The 16191-nt window shown below is 49.6% G+C and overlaps 1 protein-coding gene and 1 long non-coding RNA gene across 2 annotated transcripts in view; one reads left to right on the plus strand and one right to left on the minus strand.

Moving 5' to 3' along the window:
• Positions 1–7239: 7239 nt before the first annotated feature.
• Positions 7240–10934, minus strand: CBLN1 (cerebellin 1 precursor). Its single transcript, XM_049786091.1, has 3 exons — positions 10638–10934; positions 10374–10493; positions 7240–8920 (listed from the first exon to the last, which is right to left on the minus strand). The coding sequence occupies exons 1-3, from the start codon at positions 10899–10901 to the stop codon at positions 8723–8725; spliced, it is 582 nt and encodes a 193-aa protein (XP_049642048.1). The 5' UTR covers positions 10902–10934; the 3' UTR covers positions 7240–8722.
• Positions 10935–11596: 662 nt separating this feature from the next.
• LOC126027132 (uncharacterized) overlaps positions 11597–16191 on the plus strand; it is a 74100-nt gene continuing 69505 nt past the window's right edge. Inside the window, exon 1 of the long non-coding RNA XR_007502207.1 lies at positions 11597–11712. This is a non-coding gene — a long non-coding RNA (uncharacterized LOC126027132). The remainder of the gene's footprint in view (positions 11713–16191) is intronic.

The following is a 16191-nucleotide window of genomic DNA, read 5'->3' on the forward strand; positions in this document are numbered from 1 at the left end:
GGAAGGGAAGGGAAAGGAAAGAGGAAAGGAAAGGGGAGGGAAAGGAAGGGAAAGGAAAGGGGAGGGAAAGGAAAGAGGAAAGAAGGAAAGGAAGGGAAGGGAAGGAAGGAAGGAAGGAAGGAAGGAAGGAAGGAAGGAAGGAAGGAAGGAAGGAAGGAAGGAAGGAAGGAAGGAAGGAAGGAAGGAAGGAAGGAAGGAAGGAAGGAAGGAAAGAAGGAAGGATGGAAGAAAGGAAGGAAGGAAGGAAGGAAGGAAGGAAGGAAGGAAGGAAGGAAGGAAGGAAGGAAGGAAGGAAGGATGGAAGGAAGGAAGGAAGGAAGGAAGGAAGGAAGGAAGGAAGGAAGGAAGGAAGGAAGGAAGGAAGGAAGGAAGGAAGGAAGGAAGGAAGGAAGGAAGGAAGGAAGGAAAGCCTCTGCCATAGATTCTCATCCCTTTTCTTCTGGTTTGTGATTATGTGAAGAAAATTTCAGAGCAAAGTTCTATTAGTACACAACTAACTTCACTTTTCTTTAGCCCAATTGCATGGTTCAGCTGAAGCAAGCAAGTTTGGCAACAAATACCAATAAGCACAAAGATAGCCTGTTGATAAGACATCAGTTATCCAATCTCATGGCTTCAGCTGGGTGCTGTGTAGGATGGTTTGTTTCACTGGACCACAACTTTTTTGCACTCCTGAGACTAATGACAGGGACCAAGAAAAAGAGAATGTTTACTGAGAAAAGAACCACTGACCTCTGGGTGACATGACTCAATGAATTTCTTGTTATTCAGTCATTCAGAGGTAAGTGAAGTCCCTACTACTACCATTGCAAACTCCTTTCCATCTCTAGGAAGGAAAATGATAACCAAGACAGACCAGGTCCTTGTTCCCTAGGAGAGAAACAGTAAACAAGATAAATGACCATTTCAAGACAATGTTAAAAAAAACTCAAGAGCTAATAAAGGAAATGGCTCATAATCAGAGACAGTAATCAGAGATGGCCTGCTGAGACCTGAAAATGAAGGAAACCAAATCAGAAGCACTGTTTGGGGAGTGGCAGAGTATTTCCTACCACCAAAGCATCAATCAACATATGAAAAAGTTCTGAGAGTAGAACTTGATATTATTCTCAAAATGAACAGGAAACCAGAATGAACCCCGTCATTTGGGAAGACACCAGTGGAAGATAATGTTGGAGCTGGCAGCAGAAGTTTCATCTTCAGATCCTGATAAGCCTATATGTATATGGTTGGACTCAGGTTGGAGTCCAGATAGCCAAGGGAGAGGCTAGTTTTCAGCAGAAGAGTCATATGGCATGTTTACTTATATTTTGAGAAGTTAGTTCAGCTACTAAATAAAATAATAAATTGAGAGAGATCACAAGAAAGTTCTAGTCATAGTTTATATGGCTTTTTTCTTGGTGGTTAAGGGAAATAGATGGTAGAGTTCTGGTGAGGATTAAAGTGGAAATTTGTAAAGACCTTAGCAGTGACCTGGAGCATCCTGCATTTCATAAACTTTTAACTGGAATGAAACCCTAAAGGTTGAGTTGTTCATTCCTTATTTATGCTTTTAGCCTGAAACTTAATTTCTTATGACAGAGCCAAGGATACAGGTGGGCAGTCATGAGAAACAGCTGCAAACTCAGAGCCTCTCAGAACAACAGGATCAGTCATATGGATGGAGGAGACCATGGAGGCCCATGCTATGTAAATATGGCAGGCAGGGTCCTACCTACAAAGCATCAGGAAAAGGAAAGAAAAACATCAGACATTCAGATACCTTCAAAAAAAATGAACAGTGTGTGAGTCAGCATCGACAGCTCAAAGGGTATGTGCCCACTGACCTTACATCTGTAAAATGAGCAAATAACCCATATATCTACTGTATTTTCTGGCATATAAGACAACTTCTGAAACAAAAAAAAGTTAACCAAAAATCGGGGGTCGTCTTATACACCGAGTATATCCCAAAAAAACGTTTTGATATGCCGCTAAACGAAAATTGTCTGAATATTGCCACAAAACGAATTTTCCAACTCAATCCTGCACCAATCACTGCCAGTCTGCTCGGACCGCCTCTCTAACTCAGCCAATCCAAGCAGGCTTTTTATGCATACAAATTAGACAATGTTCTGGACCCGAATCTACACTGTAAAGAGCCTGCTCAGATTAGCCAGAGTCAGAGAGGACGTCTATTACAGTATAACCTTTGGACCTTTTGTTGTGATTGGCTCACTGTGGAAGATACAGTTGCAGCACAGGAACATACAGCAAATATAGGCCTAAACCTATGTTTTAACTGTAAAATTAGGGGGTCATCTTATACGCCAGAAAATAAGGTACCTGAAATGAAAGAGCTTCAAAGATAAGGCAGGTGTTGGAACTAGAAAAATAGCAGTGTTCTTGTCCACTGCATTTAAGTCCTTATTTGGAATCACACAGTTATTATAAAGTCATCTGAATTTCTTAGTAGATAAACTCATTGGGATGTTTATTTCTGAGTTTATCCAAATACAAAGGAAGATGTATCCAACACTGGATCTGGGAATAGCAAATAGTTTTCTTGTAAATGAGTAGGAAGAGAAGCCCAGTTAGCTTCTCTTTTATGAGAATTCCCGCTTCCCTCTTTGAAAGCTTCCCTAAACGTATGCAATAATTTCTGATGATGAAAGTAAAGCTCTTGAAGCCTTACCTGAGTAAGCATTCTAGAGAACTTTTTGTTGGACTGAACTCCCAGATGGACACAGAATTTGAGGAAGAAAGTGGTTTGAGGAAGCCTTAATTTTATTTATAGAAAGAAAAGGTGAGTCCACTCCACTTCTATTGTCTCAACAGAACCCAAGTTGTGAGGTGATTTCAGAAGCTATTTTGCTTGTAGATATAATGTCATTCAGAAACTTTATAACTATACATAAACCAAGTCTGCTAAGGAAATGTGAGCTCCCTCATTGGTCAAGGCAAGATGCGAGAACTGGTTCACAGTTTGGTGGCATCACTAAAAACCTGTTGGCTTTACCAACTATTGGGTGATACCTGACATCCTCAGCAGAAAGCTTCAAGCTCACCAATTACATAGAATAAATTATTTATCCTAAGTTAAAAAAATCAATTGAAAGTAAGTTATGTAATTAGGTGTTGAGAGAAGGAAGGATATTCCTGCTCTCTTGGGAAAATAAAACAGTCCCAACCCTCTAAAAAATTGGCAGTGTTAGGAAATGGAATAAAATGAATAGTATCCAAGGCCAATATGGTATATTTTAAGGTAACTAGACAATGGGTATAATTCATTTGGGTTCCAAAGGAAATGTCACTGCCAGTAACAGGGATTTAGAGAGGTGTACACAGCATTAAACCTGTACTCTAGAACCTCACAATCCAGGAAGTCACCTTACCAAATTCTTCATTCATTTATTCATTCATAAAATACTTTCCATGACTACTGTGGGAACTGAATGCAACTGAAAACCAGGCAGACACACTTGGATTCAATCTGGTGGACCAGGCAAATGCACTTGTGATGCAACTGTGCTACTTCCAACTACCTATCCATAGACACGTCCTTTCATTCAACTCATTCAAGGAACATTTTCAGAGGCTGTAAATATCCTATGGTTGGGTGTACTTGGTGTCCAGCGGTTGCCCTCAGAGCACAATCTAAATAGAGGATTGAGATTACAGAGGTCAGTGCTGATGGACAGAGCCAGATAACAGGTTGCAGATGAAGCCAGTCTGGAGTCCACTCAAAACCAAATGGGGTAAGTTCCTTTCTAAAATCCTCTTCCCAGACCTCTTCGGAGGTCTTTTGAGATGGGCAAAGACATCCTTAATCTCTGGACTGGCCACCCAAGTAGAAAGAAGCCTTTTCTATGTAATCATGGAATTTTAGGTCCTGATCTCAGTAGCATTGTCTCCTTACTGCTGCCTCAAGTGTTGGTAGACTCCACTCATAGAAAAGCATATTCCAATGGGAAGAGCCAGCAACAAACTCCAACATCACCTGGACATCTTACCTGGGCTTCCTCCTGCCACCCCTACTCACTTCCATTCCAGGGTCAAGGCAGGGGGCCATTGGAGAATCAGTTTGAGCCTGAGTGAATGGAAAGGGAGAGAGCAAGAGCTGGTCCCTAGGAAGGTTTTCATATTTGTGCGTATGGTGAGGTTAAGGGTGGTGGTTGTGGTGGTCTTCAAGTTCTTCCAGGTCAGCACTAGAGGGAGTGGAGGAGCAGAAGGCTCAGGAAATTCCCTGAAGGTTATTTTTAGTGGTAGGGTTCAGGGCCTGCAATCTGTCGGGGCAGTTCTGTTTCACAATACACCCACTCTGTGCCAGACATCCTGAGGTGAGGGTGAGCAAGAACAGTTCCACCAAAGGGACCTGACTACAAGCCAACTCTATACCCATGTGAAGGCAAGCACACAGAAAAATGTGCATCTGTGCATCCCAGGACACTGGTGGAGGTAATGTGACCACCTTCCTGTGATCTGCTGGAAAGGATGGGGAGTTGAGGGTTCTTTGGCTGGCCTCCCTATTCAGAGGCACTGTGCCTTGCCCTTCCTGGTTTCCAGCTCCAGCTCCAGCCCAACACACCAGTCAGGTTCTAGAGAAGTTGCTAACCCAGAAGGCTGGAAGGGTGTTGCCTATTCCAGCCCCCATTCTGTGTGGGGGTCAGCGCTGGAAGCCAGAATCTCAGTCCTGAGCGGTTCCCTTGTTGTGAAGGCAGTTCCCTCCCCGACTAGAAAAATAAAAACGGGCAAGCCTTGAGGCTCAGGGAAACTGGGGTAGCGGTGAGGGGGTGAGGGGGACTGGCAGAAAGATTCTGGCCAGTGTTGGAATTGACCGGGGACACCCAGCTTCTGCTTGCCTTTCAGCTAGGGAAGTGTCTTCAAGAATCCTGCTGGCCCCACTCCTGGTTCCAGACCTCCTCTGGCCGCCCCCAGAGTCCATGATGAGCTTCACTGTTAGGTTCCAGCGTCTGTGGAAGGGACTGATGGTTCCAGCGCTTATGGAAAGAGCGAGACTGAATGCGGGGAGAGGTTGGTGTCCAGTTGGCAAATGCCATGGCCTGGAAGGAAACCTAGATTGCTTCCAGCGACCCGCCCGCAGTTGCAATTGGGAGCTGGGTAAAGTCGGGTCCCAATGGCAAAGAGCGTGGCTGGAGATAACAGGACGCGCAGCGGGAGAGCTAGCGAGCCCGGGGCCCCGCTCTCCTGCCGCTCGCCCGGTAATGCAACCAGAGAGCCACGGGCGATGCTCCTTTTCTAACTGCTAATTATGTCCTCATCATAACAGTCTCACTGGCGCCCAGCAGCTCGGGTGCTCTCCCACCTCTGCAGGTGTAGAAGCCGCTAACGCCGAGCAAGCGAGTTTGGAGCGTCAAGCGCCGAGCCTAGCCGAGTGCAAAGACAACAAGGACGCTGGAGCCTTTCACACTGAGGCTGTGCAGGTTCAATGGCTCTCAGAAGAAGTTCAGGACAAAGCCTGGGAAATTAGGGGCCCAGAAGTTGGTTGTGGGTTCTTTGGGTCCTAGAAACCTCCAAGCACCCAACCCTGACCCAGCCGCACCTTGGGGAAGGTAGTTAGACGGGCACTGAAGGCCAGGAGAGGGAGGGGTCAACCCCTATGGGCATCCTGGAGAAGGTGATGTTTACAATGGGGCTCCGCAGAGAAGAAAGTGAGCGACCAGGCTGGAGAAGAGGAGGCTTTTAAAGGAGGATGAGGCTGAATGAGAGGGAGGTCCTGGGACTCCACTGACTCTTTGCTTTAGTGTAAAATCATAAAAACATACGTGGATGAAGGAGGCAGGCCCAAGCAACTCCTGCAGCTCTGGGTCCTCCTGGGTCTCCCCAACAAAATTTTTAAGATGAAGATCATTGACCCACCAGCCTTTGGTTGAGCCTTTGCCCATTCCCATCTTCCTACTGTTTCCTGACTGCTAGAAGCCTCTTGGCTTGACCAAGCACCTATAAGTCCCTTGGGAGAGTAAAGCCAGGGACCACCTCAGCCTGGCTATTGGGAGGTTCAGGCCTGAGGGAGAGGGCAGTTTGAGAGGATCAGAAACTCCACAGCTCCCTGAGCCCAAGGAGCCTGGACCTGAGGAAAAGGGCAGGATTAGGCTCCTTCTCCGAGGTGCAGCCTTCAGCTGAGCTGCTTAGGTGAGGCTGCGAGAAGGGATTTGAAAAGTACAGTGGGGAGGAAGTGCAAGTCAACACCCTGCAAAGCAACAGCAAGACAGAGGGAGAAAGCAGCGGCTGGAGCTGAATGCAGACATACAATGTCAAGGTCGTTCGCAGTTTGAGGGAGGCAGGAACCAGAGCAGAGTGCAGGAAGAACTACACCTTCTCCGTCCAGTTTGGGGCCCGATTGTGTCCCCTTGATTTGCACCCCAGCCTCAGGTTAGCATTTATAAGTCGCTATTAGCACAGGAGAGTCTAGGCAGCAAGAATGGAACTAAATAAATCCTACGAACTGCGCGCCTGGTCCTAACGGGGGAAAAGGCTCATCTTCAGAGTGGCCAGAAGGCCTCTACCAGCCGCTCGGATTCCCGCCTCTTTAGAGGACCAGGCAGGACTTCTCCAGGAGGCAAACACGTATCCTCACCCTCCTTGGAGGCACCCTGCTGGTCCCTGCTCAAAGCGCAAACCTGGACCCTACCCGGGTGCCCGGGTGCCCGGCTGTGTACCTGGCAGGCTGGTGATGCGTGGGCACCGCACCGCATTTGGCACAAGCATGTCCACCATTCGCTCCGTTGCTGGTTCCCAAGGTGAAGAATGCGGTGAACGCGTGTTTCAAAGTGCTTCTTAAATAAAGCATAGTTTTTCATTCTAAATTCATCCCGCGTGCTTTATAAGCACCTCACCCACCCCCCACCCACCCCCCGGTTTGCTTCGCTTGTCATCCCAGTTCGCTCTCATCCCCGAGCCAGAGCGCTGGGACTTCTTAGGCTGCCGCTAGGGACGCGCCCCGCTGGAGCGCGCGCGGGTCCGAGTTTCAAGTCATGGGATCGGCGAGTCCCTCAGCTAGAGACGCTGCTGCAGGAATAAATCGGGAAATGTTACGTATAGCGCTCTGATGAGGCCCTGCCACCCGAGTTGCTACTTAGTTTTATCTTTAAATCTCCTCTAGGAAATGACCTGGAAGAGGGGGAGATGCACCGCCCGGGTCCCGGGTCTAAGCTTTGCTACCCGGTTCTCCGCAGCCCACCCGCATCTCCTGGGCTGACTTCCCCGCCGCCAAAGGGATGGGATTTCAGACTTCCAGGCTTAAAACGAAGTCGTTTATTTCAGTTTTGATTTCACATGTATGTTCCGATACAATCAAACTCCTGGGCGAACCTCTTGAAATAAAAGTTCGGCAATGAGCGCGGTCGCAGACCCGGGGGAGCGGAGCCCGGGATTGACGGGCTGGCGGACTCCGGCTTCAGAGGCGGCAATATAAAAGATAACGTTGCTTGCTTAGGGACTGTGGAGCCAGGGAGGGTCGGAGAAATCCTGGGGTAGCCGACGGCTGGAAAGTGTGCCACTCTGGGAAGGCTGGTTCTGGCTCCTCGAAATGGGATAGTTCCTGATGCATTTGGATTGGGGGGTTGGGGGTGGGGGCGGAGGAGAAAAATCCCGTAGTTCTATTCCAGGCCAGGGGCCGCGCCTGACCTAGCAAGATTTCAGACAAATTTCGTCCTTTTGTACCCAAGCAGGGAGAAGAGGCAAATGCAGGGCTTCCCTAGCTAGGCTTGGCGCAGTTAGAAGCTGTCCAGCGCACGGGTCAAGCCTTGCCTCCTGGCCTTTCTCCAGGGCCGCACTCTCCAAGGCTCCTGATACTGTCCCTGTCCCCAAATCTCGAAGCCTGGCGGGAAGATAGGGTGTTTATAAAGCTGTTTCAGAAAAATAAAAGTTCCACTTCAACTTTATTGGATTAAAGCAAAATTAAATCTTGGCTATTCACACGTATGTTACAAGAGGACAAGGACGTGTCCCAAGAACCTCCCGGCCCTTAGTGGAGCCACAGAACACGAGGGCATTGACAAGCGTCAGGACAGTAAGCAGCCTTAGATTTCACGGTCACTCCGAGTAGGACAGAAATACGGAAACACAGCCAGGTTCCACTAGGAAAAGTCCTTCGTGTACAAATGATATATATTTATACATATATATTTTAAAACCAGGCACCACCACTATGGAGTTCTTTCTCCGCTAAAGAGCAGCAGAAGAGACTCGGAGTATCTTCAGCTAATTAACCCTTGTTTGGTATTTTAAGAAGAGCAACACTTGCCAAATTAAAATAACCTCCCCCCCCAACAGAAAAACAAACAAGAAAACCATTACCCCTTCTCTCCAAACTGATAGGGGCGTTTCAGTTTTAGCAAGTAGAACTATTCAAAGTGGGAGGAGGAGGAAGATATTTCACATTATACGGTGAAATACGGAGTTTCTTTTATATAAACTGTAGGGAGCATAAACATGGGGCGAAGAAACAATGACAAGGCAGTCTCTCTTGATTACTGCGATTGTAGTGGGGGAGGCGAGTTTATTTTTGGAAAGGGGAGTGAGCAGAGCTAAGCAGAATTGACTTTGCCTGAAGAGGAAATGGCCAAAGCTGCCCTCCCAGGGCACACCTTTTACCGGATACAGTCGGGCACCAGGTAAACTGTAAGCTGTGCTGCTTTCTGGCCTCTTTTTCTTCCCTCCTCCTGCCTTCATCCTGCCTTTGCCCTCTCCCTGCCTCCACTCTGGGGTGGGGAGCAGCCAGTCAGAGGGGAAACACGAGGAATCCCGAGAAGGTTGAGTACTTCCAGCCCCCCATCAAGTTCCCCCGCTCCAGTTTGAGGTATGCTCTGTCGCCTTTCTCCATCTGGATTAGAACTCCATTGCTGGCAGCTTCCCGGGTCACATCCTGGTCACCAGCAAATGCTGAAATCACCGGCCACCCGTTTAACATGAGGCTCACCTGGGAAGAGAAAGGACCACTTCAGAGGCACAGCGGGTGTGCAAGGTCAGGAGATACCCAACCTCCAGTGAAAGTCTAAAGGCTCAGGCCTGAAAGCCCTAGGAGAGGTCGGAAGAGATTGGGGGAGAGGAGGAGAGTATGGGGGGGAGGGAAGAGAGGAGATAAAGAGAGAAGAGAGAGAAGAGAGGGAAGAGATGGAAGAGAGAGGGAGAGAGAGAGAGAGAGAGAGAGAGAGAGAGAGAGAGAGAGAGAGAGAGAGAGCACCTTGCAGCTTCCTGCTGAGAATACAATGGGGGCAAAGCTTATTCCCGGGCAAAAGAATGGTCAACACCCCCCCTCCCCCAAATGACAGACAGTTTCATTCCTTGAGTGCTAGGGGAAACCCTAGCTGCACTCTTAGCTCCATTTAATAAGTCCCGAGGCCTCTCTCCTGCTCAGCCCTCAGTCCCAGCCTGCTCACACACTTAACCCCAATCTCAGAAAGGAACTCAGACAACTCTGCTTTTGGCCCTTTGAGGAGGAAAACACACACACACACACACACACACACACACACACACACACACACACACACACACACACACACACACACACACCAATCCTCACTCTTTGAAAGCCATAGTCCCTCCCGATTGTAGCTACCACTACATTGAAGCAGGCTCAGCGTGCAGCTCCTGAGACAACTCATAAGAAGATGAGAAATCTCTGCAGAGCCACTTCATCCCCAGCTCCCAGGCTCAATTCCCACCCCAGACCTTGCCACCAACTGCTGCTGGTTTTGTCCTTGCCAAAGCAACAGCAGCCAGGACCCGGTCCTCAACAGAAGGAAACCTGGACACCTTGGGGGAACCTAGAGAGCTAGTGAGTGCCCCCTGGGGCAAGGCTGGAACCCAGGGAAAGTAACTCTACGCCCTGCTGCTCCCTTTCTCCAAAAGCCTCACTCTTTAACGCTTGGTGCAGTTATTATTATTTTTTTTAATCTGGAATCATTCCCTAAAGGTACATAGGTGATTCCTGGGTATGGTGCTCAAGGCCAGTGTATCAGAGTCTACAAAGCTTGGGAGTAGATGCAAAAATGGGGTACCGCCTTGATGCAAAAGGCGGGTCTCAGGTCTTGGAAAGCTCCTGACAGTGGGAAAGGTCAGTGGTGCTAACAACGTCTATGAGAATGCCTGGAGTTTTGGAGAAAAACGAGAAAACCTCTTTAGAGGGGGACCCAGTTAGCGGAGGCAAGAAACTGTCCCTGGGGATAAAGCTAGGTTCCAAGAAGAGCCCATAACGGGAGAGGCGAGGTATAATAATCACACCACACCACAGAACCGTGAAGCCCGCGACCGTCCCTCCAAGCTGGCCAGACACTTGCGGCACTCCCTTCTCTCTCCACCCAAAGCTCACTCGCGCTGCTGACAGCCCTTAACGCCACCCGGCCTGGACCTGGGACGGGGGTGCTGACCTGGATAGTCTGTCTGTTGTAGACTTTTACCACGTGGAAGTTAAAACTGTAGATCCCTTTGCGCGGGGCGATGAAAGTGCTGCGTTCTGAATCAAAGTTGTTCCCGATGTTCACTAGTACCTAGAAGGAGATGGGAACGAAAGGAGGCGGGTAGGTGGGTCAGAGTCAGCCCCGGATTCTTGTTCCAAAAAGACCTTGGAAAGGGCCAGGGTCGGGCATTTCCCTCCCCACAACTCCACCAACCCCAAGCTGCAGGGCACTCACCTGGTCGAAATAGATGATCATGGTGCGATTGCTCATCTCGGACGGCTCATGGTTGGTGCTTCGGATGGCCGAGAAAGCCACCTTGGCGCTGCCGGAGCGCACCGAGATGCCCAGAGCCGTGCCGGTCGGATCGGACGTCGGGTTCGAGTCGCAGACCACCAGGCATTTGCCTTCCAACACGATGGGCTCCGTTTCGTTCTGCCCACGGGCCGGGCCCGCCAGCCACGCCGCTCCCAGCAGCAGCAGCTCCACGACGCCCAGCATCGCGGCCACGGCGCCCACCCCGCCCCCCGCCCCGGGGGCTGCCTGCGCCAGCCGCCCCCACCCCGCCCCAGTCCGGCTCCGAAGCCCCCCTCTCCGCTGGGCTCCGTTCGCTGCAGCCTCCGCGGACGCCGATCTCGATGCACACGGCTGTCCTTGCCGTCCACTCCCGGGCACACCTGCCCCGCCGCGCTCGATGCACCCGGAGCCCCACCCGGGCGGGCCTCAGGGGTGCCGCGGCTGCCCGGCCACACTAGGATGCATCGCCGCCGCTGCTTCTAGCTCGGTCCGCCGCCTCCTGCCCGCACCCGCCGCTGCCGCCGCTCTGAATTATTGATGCAGCGGGCGCTGCAGCCGGAGCGGGCGGGCGGGCGGAGAGCGCGCGCCGGACACACACAAAGGCGCGGCCCGCGGCCTGGCCCCGCCCCCGCCCGCCTCTTTCCCAGGCCCCGCCCCGCCGCGCGGAGGCTCCGCCCCGCGGCCAATCAGGAGGCGCCGCTCTCCTCGCCGGGCCAATAGCGGCACGGTCCGCGCGCGGCCACCTGACCCCGGGCTCCGTTGTTATTAGGAGCGGCGAGACAGGTGGCGCGCGGCTGCAGGGTCTAGAGGGCTCTCTGGCCGGGAGTCGTCCGAGGGAGCGAGGGCCGGGAACGCGCATGCGCGCGCGTGTGTGTGTTTCCCCGCTCCCGGACTAGTCCGTCCGTCCATCGCCGCGGCCTCGCCTAGCTAGGGTCGTTTCCCTCTGTCGCTTCGCTTCCCGCGCCAGGCCCTGAGCTTGTCCAGCCCCCTCTGCCCTGCCACCCGCCTCCCGCAGGTAGGAGGCGTCGCGCGCGCTCGGGTTGGAGAGGGGTGGGAGGGAGCGCCCTCCAGCGGGCGCAGGCCTCGGCGGAGGGGCAGCGGAGGGCTCCCTCAGGGCCGCCAGGAGGGCGTCCGGGCCGCTGGACGCGTGCGCGCGTGTGCGCGTGCGCGAGTGGGCGGGGCCTGGCCGCGGTCCCCGGGTGGCGCACGTGTTGCCTCCTGGCGCTGCCCGGGCTGGGACTCCACTCCAGCGGGTGGAGGCCTTGGGAGGCCCGGGCCGGGTCTGCAGCCTGGGCCGTGGAGCCTAGCTGCTGGCTCGAAGTGTATGCTCTGAGGGAGGCAGAGTCCGACCGAACCGAGCGGACAGTTTTATTAATTCATTCCTTCACCCATCCATTTAGGCCTGGCTCTTGAACTAGTAATAGTAACGTTGTGCGGGACAGGATGTTTCCCCTCCTGACACCAAGGGAGCAGTGGAAAGCAAAGACAATGGAGTCCTGACTTTGATGCTTCTTACTGAGCAAGGATGGTGGCAGGTGCAAACGGTCTGAGACCGTTTTGCATTTGATATGGTTTCTTTTGCATTCAAACTTTGTAAAAATAAAATGTTTACAGGGGCCAGGGAGATAGCACCGGCCAGGGAGATAGCACGGAGGTAGGGCGTTTGCTTTACATGCAGAAGAACGGTGGTTCGAATCCCGGCATGTCTTATGGTCCCCCGAGTCTGCCAGGAACGAGTTCTGAGCGTAGAGCCAGGAGGAACCCCTGAGCGCTGCTGGGTGTGACCCAAAAACCAAACCAAAACAAAACGAAAAAAAAAAAACCCACTATGTTTTACTGGGGCTGGAGAGATAGCATGGAGGTAAGGCGTTTGCCTTGCATGCAGAAGGACGGTGGTTTGAATCCCGGCATGCCATATGGTCCCCCGAGTCTGCCAGGAGCGAGTTCTGACCGTAGAGCCAGGAGTAACCCCAGAACACTGCCGGGTGTGACCCAAAAACCAAAAATAAAAAAAAAAATGATTACAGTTCACCTTCAATTACACCTTTTAGCCAGGCATGCCTCACCACACTGCCTTGGCTAGACTCCAAAGTTTGTGCTTTGTGGTCTCTTTGGCAGGAATAGTTTAACCTTTGGTAGATTTTTGGCCTCGGGCATTGATTTAGAACTTCTTGTGCTCTTTTATTCTTTTTTTTTTTTTTTTTTTAGTCGCAAAGGTAGACCTGAGAGCCTCGCTTCCAGGCTGCGGAGATGCTAAGGGCAAGGAAAAAGCATTTCCAGTTGAGATGCTGGAAGGCAACTTGGAAGATGAGCACAAGCCTGGCGGGCTTGTTGGGAAAAAGATTTTTTTCTCTCTCTGTATCTAGGCTGTAGCAGAAGGTCGGCTCGGGCCCTTGAGCAAAAACAGGCAGAATGCTGCAGGCGGAGCGCCAGGCGCTCTGAGCGCTCCCGGGTCTGCGAGTGCAGCGCGCGAACGCGGGGGGTTCGGGAGAGACGGGGGAGCGGGCTGCAGCACCTCCTTTTGGCCTCGGGCTCTCGACTGTGGGTTCTGCCGCCCTCTAGGGAACGTTGTCGTCTACTCGAGGGGGAAAAAAACTACCTTGGAAAGGCCGGCAGCCACGCCTTCCCGTTTGTCAGCTCCCTTTGTCTCTCGAGTTTTTGAGCTTGGTTTGAAGAATTACGCAGCCCCCGCCTCCCTTCCGAGAGGCGCGCCCCACCTTCCCCGGGGACCTCGGGGGATTCCTCTGGACCTGCGAAAGGGGCCAGGGAAAAGAGAGCGATTTTAATTTGAGTGACACACCCCCAGGAATTTTCAACTCTGATCGTTTTTTGTTCTTTTATTTTTTTTTTCTCCAAACATCCGCAGAAAGCGTTGCCCGCTGTAATTACACTCAGTATGAGAGACATGAATCAAGAGAAGAGATGAGAGATTTGAAAGATGAGATGCTCCTAGAATCTAGGGGACTAGCTCTGACACCACAAGTTACTTGGAGACATATCTAGGTAGAGCAAAAGGTCTATTCTTAGGGTTCTGAGCCTCCCCAGCTAGTGTCCACAGCTACCATCAATACTGGGAAAGCTTGGTTGTGTGCATTGGGCAACCTGCTGACGGGTACCCAAGCCTGAGCTCTGTCTAGGGACACCCCAGGAGTCTCCATCTTGTAGCTCTCCCTCAACCTTCCTGCTGGACCTCCTTGCTTATATATCTTACAGGCATGTTTACTGACCCATACTTAAGGCTCTTTCTTGGCCTCCCAAACGCTGCCCCTTCATTATTTTTCTACCCCAGTGACTTAGGGATGCATGCCCTTACCTGGACTCTGACTCCATCTCTTTGTACTATTCTTTGAGCCATTTTTTAATAATATCTTTATTTAAGCACCATGATCGTAAACATGTAATCCCCCTGCACCAGTGTAACCTTCCCACCACTTGAGGTCTTGAATGTTTAAGATTCATTTCTAATTCTGTAAGAACATCCTCATTTATCATTCAGCAATCACTGCAAGGAGCATGTCCTGGCTCTGCTCTATATTGTTTATTCTTTCACTCACTTAATAACTATCGAGCATCCTGAGATGTGTAACCTCCACTTTACTCCCATGTGAGAGTTCCCTGGGTACCATATTTTAGATTAATCGTCCCCTTCTTGGCATTCCCCAGCCCTATTCCACACAGTATGTGTTCAAACAATGAATATTGGCTCAATGTTTAAATAAATATTCGTTCAAAGACATAAACAGGCTCTTGCACTGTGAGGAGTGAGGTAATATATGTAAGGAGGGAAATCTATGGAGAGACCTCAAGTGTTTCTCTTCAGTGTGGTCACATTGTTAGATGTAGGATTTTTTGCGGGGAGGGCTACACCTGGCGGTGTCAAGGGCTACTCCTGGCTATCTGCTCAGAAATAGCTCTTGGCAGGCACGGGAGACCATATGGGACGCCGGGATTCGAACCAACCATCTTAGGTTCTGGGTCAGCTGCTTGCAAGGCAAATACCGCTGTGCGATCTCTCTGGCCCTAGGATTTTTTTTTTTTAAGTTGTGTGTGACATACCACTTCAGGCTAACTTAAATTTAAAGGGCTTTATTTGGTTGAGGCAGAAGCCTATGGTTACAGTCTGGTTAGATCCATCATCTAAGATTATCTGGGTCAGTTTTCTAGTTTGGATTTCATTTCCAGACAAGTTGTCTCCAGGTGATAACTCTTAGAAATATAGCACTTACTCCTGGAAGGAAACGATGAGCCCCTTTTCCTTAGGCTCAGGGCTGTACTTTTAGAAGCAGTCTGAAGAGCAACCCACAACCCACAAGCAGCAATTAAACCTAGATTATAAGTTCCTTTTTCTGGAGGAGATATCGGCATTAGTTCCTCACCATCTAAACCAGGGGATCCTACAAAGGAAAAATAGAAAAGAGATGCTGAGCAGACAGAAACAACACATGTGCTTCCCATATCAGCTCTTGAAAGGTCAGTGGTAGTACATTTGAGTCAGCAAGAGTGGCGAGGAAGTAATGATGCAGTTGTCAGAGCAATAGATGTTGGAGAAACAGGAGGATGTCTTGATCTTTTGGAATCATCAAGAACTCCACTAAATAGGAAATTAGACATTATCTACAATGATATTACTTAGGGTTGACTTTGAAGTCTGAATGCACTTCAAGTGGTAGAGCCAGATAAAAATAATTGTTATATGTAGGTGATTTCTTTGGCACCAATTTGTTGAAAAATTTTGTCATTTCTTATGCACCTGGAAAGGTGAAATTTTCATTTCTTGGTGGATAAGGACCAAAAATTCCTTCCTATTCATTTTGAATGAAAAAATATAAATATGTAAACCAAAAAAATCTGAAAAATAAAATGATTCAATTAGCTATTTCTGAAACTTAAGATTATAACTTAAGGCTATAACCTGCTACGGTTTTTCAGGTGCTGAAACTTGGTGAAATATTATAAAACCATGTGTCTGAAGATTGTAAGTAATAAATTTACACTATTGTGTCTTTGCTGCTTTCAACACTGCTTTACTTTTTTGGTGAAAGTCAAAGGTTTATTTCCCCTCAGTGCATTCTGAATTTCCACCCCAGTGCATTTTGAGAAATGTATGTAATAGCTCTCTTGATAGCTGTTGCAGTCATAGTGCCCCACCCACCCTCCACTACCACCACAGCCCAGAGTCAACAGCTAACAGTATGTTTTTAGAATGAGAGAGCATTGTTAGGAAAGGGAAATATTTTGTCCTGTTATGAAATAAGTTCATCCTTTTTTCAAGTCCATATGGGTTCTCTAATATTTATACACATCAATCAGTATTTCATCTCTTTTGAGTCTGGATTCAAAGACCCAGACAGTACCATTCCTTAGTATTTACTTCATTTGCCCATAAGCAGAAGAAAAAGGCTATTTTGTTCTAAAAAAATGTTAAATGTAGTGTTTCAAGAATCAAGGTCACTTCAAATAGATTTTTGGATACAGAATATACAACATAAGAATG

Source organism: Suncus etruscus, chromosome 14 (genome assembly GCF_024139225.1).
Source record: "Suncus etruscus isolate mSunEtr1 chromosome 14, mSunEtr1.pri.cur, whole genome shotgun sequence".
Lineage (NCBI taxonomy): Eukaryota > Metazoa > Chordata > Mammalia > Eulipotyphla > Soricidae > Suncus > Suncus etruscus.